Source organism: Xiphophorus maculatus, chromosome 23 (genome assembly GCF_002775205.1).
Source record: "Xiphophorus maculatus strain JP 163 A chromosome 23, X_maculatus-5.0-male, whole genome shotgun sequence".
Lineage (NCBI taxonomy): Eukaryota > Metazoa > Chordata > Actinopteri > Cyprinodontiformes > Poeciliidae > Xiphophorus > Xiphophorus maculatus.
The window spans coordinates 300,192-307,485 of record NC_036465.1 but is presented as its reverse complement, the minus strand read 5'-3'; the positions used below and the strand labels follow the sequence as shown (position 1 = coordinate 307,485).

At 46.3% G+C, this 7,294-nt stretch overlaps 1 protein-coding gene across 1 annotated transcript; it reads right to left on the bottom strand.

The window, feature by feature from the left end:
• Window positions 1–1,216: 1,216 nt before the first annotated feature.
• On the bottom strand, window positions 1,217–2,323 carry neurog1 (neurogenin 1). Its single transcript, XM_023329012.1, has 2 exons — window positions 2,001–2,323; window positions 1,217–1,924 (listed from the first exon to the last, which is right to left on the bottom strand). The coding sequence occupies exon 2, from the start codon at window positions 1,900–1,902 to the stop codon at window positions 1,312–1,314; it is 591 nt and encodes a 196-aa protein (XP_023184780.1). The 5' UTR covers window positions 1,903–1,924; window positions 2,001–2,323; the 3' UTR covers window positions 1,217–1,311.
• Between the last annotated feature and the right edge of the window lie 4,971 nt (window positions 2,324–7,294).

The window sequence follows — 7,294 nt, the reverse complement described above, 5'->3', positions numbered from 1 at the left end:
GCTTAATCCCGCTCAATTAGCGCACGCTCCCGCGCACAACAACAATGCGGGGCGCGGGCATCGGGGGCGCGCCGGGATGAAACAATCATCATCATAAACTTTTAACATTTGAGCAAATTTCTGTTTAAACCGGAGATGAAATAAAGCCTGGAGAGAAGATGAAGATGAGGATGATGATGACAATAATAATAATAATAAACACAGAAGAGTCTGCGAGGCTCGATAGGATCTTCAGCTGATTAATAAATGAGTAAATTGAAAAATAAAACTTTAAAAATTTGCTTTTTAATATTATTCTGATGTAATTAATTTTTAATAATCTATAAAAACAGAAAATCTGCAGAAACCAAGTTTGCTGTTCATCTCAGCCCATTTTTAGCGGTTTGAAATATTAATCAGCGTTTTCTGATAATAACTGATATTTTAATGTTTTGGTTTTTTGTGATTTTCTGCAGTAAATCAAAATTTGTTTTATTTGGTTGGATTAATTATTCAAACCTTTTCATTTGGACTCAGATTAATAATGAAAACAGAATGATAAGAAGTTATTGGAAAATTTAATTTGTTTTAAAAAGTTCTTACTTACACTATTAAAAAGATCTTTTTTATTTTAGACCAAACATTTATTTATAATATTAATAAATCGGTAGAATTTGTCATTAACAGTAAAACCTCTTTGCTTCGGTTCTCTGAACGAACCGTTATCTCATTAATACTAATTATCATAAAATGCTGGTGAACGCGCGTGCACTTCCGGAGGCCTGTGATTGGCTATAAAAACAGAAACACGTGACTTTTTAATAGAAACGTTAAAACTTTATTCATTCAGTAGAAAAACCACAAACAGTTCCAGTAAATAGAATAAAAATCTGTTTATGTACAAAATACAAGTTTTGATGTGACGAAAGCAAATAAATAGAAACAACAGGTGGGGGAGGGGCAGGTCCTTTCAGCTTTTGTCAGAGCGAAGAAACTGGATTTCCACGCTCAGTTTTCTGCTTCAGCGCTTTACTAATTATAAAGTTGACTCTTCACCTCGAGGAGGAGGAGGAGGAGGAGGAGGAGGAGGAGGAGGAGGAGGAGGAGGAGGAGGAGGAGGAGGAGGAGGAGGAGGAGGAGGAGGAGGAGGCCTGACTGAACCTGCTCACTGCTGAGTGGTTAAAGGGGAAAAGTGCAAAGATATTTAGAGTAAAACACAAACTGAGACACAAATAAATGAGGAAGAACGTTCTTCTCATCCAGTTCAGTTCAGTAAGGCAAACTGCGGTTCCGCTGCGGGACAGGTCTGTCTCCAGGTGTGTCCAGTTGTCCTCAGTAGATGCCCGTAGCGAAGCTGCGGAAGCCGAACAGCGCGTCCCGGGGCAGCAGGTCATCCGGCGCGGCGGGGCTGCCCGGGCTGGAGGCGCAGTAGGCCGGGGAGGAGGAGGACGAGGAGCCGCCGGAGCTCCAGCAGCGGCCGGCGCTGCCGTCGCTGGCCGGGCTGGGGGCGGGCCGCAGCGGGGGCGGCTCCCCGCCGCGGCCCGCCTGCAGGTCCGCGATGCGGATGGTTTCGGACAGAGCCCAGATGTAGTTGTGCGCAAAGCGCAGAGTCTCGATCTTGGTGAGTTTGGTCTCGTCCGGGAATGCGGGCAGGACGCCCCGCAGCGCGTCCAGCGCGTCGTTCAGGTTGTGCATGCGGTTCCGCTCCCGGTCGTTGGCCTTCAGCCGCCGGCTCTTCTTCACCACCTGCGCGCTGGCGTCGCTGCGGCCGCGGCCGCGCCGCCGCTTCTTCTGCTGCTGCGGCGGCGGCTGGTCGGGCGGCGGGGACGCGCCGCGCATGCTGCCGCCCCGCACGCTGTCCTCATCGTCAGTGTGCGGGAACAGGTCGCAGCTGGTGTCGGTGTCGGAGAACACGGAGTCCATCTCGGTTCGGTTCGGTTCGGTTCTGGGGAGAGACAGCAGAGTTAGAGGCCGGTTCCTGGCCCTGCGGGTGCAACAGGAGAGCGCGTGCGCCGACTCACCTGGCGGGATGAGGAAATGTTGGTTCCGACCCAGCAGAACCGGATCTGGATCAGGACTGCTGGCACGCGCCTCTGCTGCTCTGGATCAGCTCGTGAGCCTGGCACACGCCCGGCCTCAGCCCGCTTATATACCGGGCCGGACAATGACCGCCCCCCCCAGGTTTCCCCCCAGCGGCAGGTCGGCCCCGTGCCAACCGCCTCATCTGCATAATGACGCCGCAGCGCCCCGCACGGAGAAGCGTGCCGCCGGACAGCGGCAGCCAATCAGAGGACGAGCAGAGCCACGCGAGCGACACGCACAGACCCGCTCCTGTCCGCAACCCCCCGTCACACACACACACACACACACACACACACCTACACACACACACACACACACACACACACACACACACACACACACACACACACACACACACACACACACACACACTATAACTTAACCTGCTTTAAGAGAGAAGAAGAAAAACTGAAGCCTCCAAAATCCTGGACTAATTGAAGACCAGAACCTTTCAGAAGAACCAGAACAGAACCAGCTGATCTGAGGTGAGGATCGACTATAAAATAGATCATCTGATCAAAATAAAGTTCATTTTAATTGGTTTATTAAGTTTATTGATGTTTTGATGACGTTTCAATAAACTGATTGATTGATTGATTCAGTTCTGAAATTAAAGAAATGTAAATAAAGTTTGACAAACATTTTCTAAAGTTGGAGCAGCAAGTTGGTTCTGATTGGACCTTCTGCCTGTCTGGACATCCTGACTACCGCCAGCTGGACCGGTACCGGCTCGGAACCATCTGGTGGATCAGTGCCTTGCTCAGGATCAACCTTCAACATGACGGAGGAAGCAGGAATCTAACCCACAACCTTCCGCTGATCCAACAGGGGTTTCCTGGTCCTCCAGAACCATCTCTTGTTGCCATGGCAACCATCAATCTGGATACACACGGCCTCGTTAGCTGAACATTTTTATTTGTAGAAGCTGAAATATTTTTTTCTCTTATTGTTTCAGATTCAAATTTAGAAAGAAAAAAAAAACAAAAACACAAATTGATTATTTCTGAACTCAGCAGAATCTTTCTACTGGGAACCGAACCGTTCGGAACCGGACCGTTCTGGTCCGGTCCGGTTCCTCTGAATCAGCTCCACGTGTTTCTGCTTCAGGTAGAAAAATAAAAAAATACTTTTAAAAAAAATCATAATTAAATCCTCTGAGAACCAACAGAACTGGATCCGGTTTATCTGATCTCTACTGAACGAACATCACGCACACACACGCACCCGCGCGCGCGCGCGCGCGTTCCCCTGAAGGTTTTGTGAAGACATCTTTATGAGACTTTTCCATTAATTATTCCATTTAGATTCGCGGCGCAGCAGAAACCTGCAGAGTCTTTCTGCAGCTTTATCCGGGGGGCTCATTTATAAATAATTACACAATGTTTAGAGTCTTCAGGCATGTATAATATATCAAAGCGATTATGAGGTGAATTGTTCCATTGTGGCTCTGCGCCTCTTTTCACCGCGCTCCGCTCGTCCCGCTCCAGATTCGCCTCTTTGTGCCGCTTTCTTTCTGCCTGCGCTTCTCTATTGGGCTTTTCTTATTCTAATGGCCCAGCGGGACAAAACAGAGCCGGGCTGCACACAAAACCAGAGCCGGCCGCACACAAATCATCTTCGGCCGCCCGGCAGGCCGCAGGGCCGGCACAAGCCCCGTGGGGCCCCGGGCAGTGACCCGTATGACCTAAAATCCAACATTTCAAGAAAAACAAACAAAAAAATATTTCACATTTTAATGCATAAAATTTAAATGTTTAAAATTGCAAATCGTGTTTCATCTTATTTTCTTTTCATTTTCAAAAATCTGACAGCCACAGAGGACGGTGGCCTTGAATGTGTGTTCTCCACTTTTCTGATTCTTTTCAGTTTTTTCAAAGTGTAGAAGAAGAGCCGCTTGTTGTGTCTGTGGAGCGCATCACTGCCCCCTATCAGAGAGATACGGTACTTTCTGCATCACTGCACATCTATGATCAGAGATTCAATATCTTACACATGTATTCAATATATCAGACTGTGTAGAACATGTGTAGTTAAACAAACATATTGTTTAATTACAATAAACAATATACTTTATCTGACTTATTTCATGTATTTGCACAAGTAATGTGTAAATTCAGCCATTTTGAATATAAATGTTAACGATAATAAACAAATTTAAAGAAAATTTAAAGTAGACTCTCCCTTATTGTTATCAGCATCTATTTTATTTCTCATGTACATTTATATTCGTAATAAAATCCAACCCGGTCCGAGGTTCTGCAACACAGAAAGCTCCTGGTTTGCAGTCTAGAAATGTTCCTCAGGGTTTCAGTGTGTGTGTGTGTATGTGTGTGTGTACCAGGTTTTCATATCCTTATGGGAACCCATTTCTGTCCACAATCTGGGGTTATGGGGACCATTGCTCCTTGTGGGGACATTTTCTTGGTCCCCATGAGGAAAATTGTTGTTTTGGGTTAGTGGTTAGGTCTGTGATGGTTAGGTTTGGGTTAGGATTATGGTAAAGGTTAGGCTGTAGAAATTAAATGAAGTCAATGTGAAGTCCCCACAAGTGACGAAAACACGACTGTGTGTGTGAGAGAGCAGAGGAGATGTGGGCGCTGAGCGAATCGCCCTCTGATTGGTGAAAGCTGTGACTGTTCTCCTCCTGACCTCCAGGTGGCGCTGTGGAGCCTCAGACAGTAAGATGTTTGACCTGATCTGGACTCACCAGACTCTGAGTCCAAGCTTTGGGCTGGTTCTGGACTCTACTGGACCACAAGCAGCATGGAGATGAAGGACGTCGTTTCTGAAGCATCCTAGGGTTTCCATAGCAACCACGAGTTTCCGTAGAAACCATCAGACTCTACATCCCAGCTGGTTGTTCCAGAGAAACAACCAGCTGAAACAAAAGAGAAACCCTCTTTTGTACTGCCGTCACAAACAGAACCAGTACTAGAACTTTAACTGAGCCAAACCCAGACTAGATCTGTTCTCTGTTAGCACAGTAGACGATGCGTGGTGCTGTGGGCCTGTTTCTCTTCTGAAGGTCCTGGTTCAGCTGTAAAAGAACTGGCTCGGTATTGGTTCATGATCGAGAACATCAGGTTTCTTTTAGCTTTAGATCTCAGGTTCTGAAGCAGAAACTCAAACTTGTTCTGGAACCAGGCCCAGAGAATCCATCCTAATCCTCCAGGTGCCGCCCTCTCTTGCTCCAGGTTTTACCTGCAGCCGCCTTTATTATATCCATCCATCCATCCATCCATCCATCCATCCATCCATCCAGCCATCTATCTATCCATCTTCTTCCTTTTATCCGAGGTCGGGTCACGAGGGTAGCAGCTTCAGAAGGGAGGCCCAGTCTTCCCTCTCCAGCCTCTTGTTCCAGCTCCTCCGGGGGAATCCCCAGGCGTTCCCAGGCCAGTAGAGGAACATCGTCCCTCCAGCATGTCCTGGGTTTTCCCCTCCTCCTGGTGGGACCTGAACTCCTCACCAGGGAGGCGTCCAGGAGGCATCCTGACCAGATGCTCCTCAACTGGCTCCTCTCGATGTGAAGGAGCAGCGGCTCTACTCTGAGTTCCTCCTGGATGACTGAGCTTCTCTCTCTAAGGGAGAGCCCAGCCACCCTACGGAGAAAACCCATTTCGGCCGCTTGTATCTGCGATCTCGTTCTTTCGGTCATGACCCAAAGCTCATGACCATAGATGAGGGTGGGAACGTAGATCGACCGGTAAATCGAGAGCTTCACTTTTTGGCTCAGCTCTCTCTTCACCACGACGGACCGGTACAGCACCGCTTCACGGCAGACGTTGCGCCAATCCGCCTGTCGATCTCCCGTTTCCTTCTTCCCCCATTCGTGAACAAGATCCGGAGATACTTGAACTCCTCCACTTGGGGCAGGACACCCCCCCTGACCCAGAGAAGGCACTCTACCCTTTCCTGCTCCAGACCATGGCCTCAGATTTGGAGGCACTGATCCTCATCCCGGCTGCTTCACACTCAGCTGTGAGCTGCAGGTCACGACCTGATGAAGCCAGTAGGACCACATCGTCTGCAAAAAGCAGAGATGAGATCCTAAGGCCACCAAATCGGATCCCCTCAACACCTTGGCTGGTCTAGAGATTCTGTCTATTAAAGTGATGAACAGAATCGGTGACAAAGGGCAGCCCTGGCGGAGTCCAACTCTCACCGGAAACGAGCCCGACTTACTGCCGGCAATGCGGACCAGACTCTGACACCGGTCATACAGGGACCTGACAGCCCGTATCAAAGGGCCCGGTACCCCATACTCCCGGAGAACCCCCCACAGGGCTCCCCGAGGGACACAGTCGAACGCCTTCTCCAAGTCCACAAAACACATGTAGACTGGTTGGGCGAACTCCCAGAACCCTCCAGGACCCTGCCGAGGGTGTAGAGCTGGTCCAGTGTTCCACAGCCAGGACGAAAACCACACTGCTCTTCCTGAATCCGAGGTTCGACTATCCGACGGACCCTCCTCTCCAGGACCCCTGAATAGACCTTGCCAGGGAGGCTTAAGAGTGTGACCCCTCTATAATTGGAGCACATCCTCGGGTCCCCCTTTTTGAACAGGGGGACCACCACCCCAGTCTGCCAATCCAGGGGAACTGCCCCCGATGTCCATGTGTCAGCCAACACAACACCCCTGGAGCCTTGTCCAACTTTATATATATATATATATATATATATATATATATATATATATATATATATATATAAAATATATTTATATATATTTTATATATATATATATATTTTATATATATATATATATATATATATATATATATATATATATATATATATATATATATATATTAAAAAAAAATATATATATATATATACATATATATATATATATATATATATATATATATATATATATATATACATACATATATATATATATATATACATACATATATATATATATATATATATATATATATATATATATATATATATATATATATATACATACATACATATATATATATATATATATATATATATATATATATATATATATATATATATATATATATATATATATATATACATGTCAGACACATATATATTTCTGTGTGTGTAGAGAGGGAGGGAGATGTGTGTTTCTGTTCAGGCTGTTTCTCTGACGGGATTAAAAACTCAACACGAGATGTGACTGAATTTTAATGAAGTGAAACATGTGAGACAATAAGTTGAACACACACACACACACACACACACACACACACAC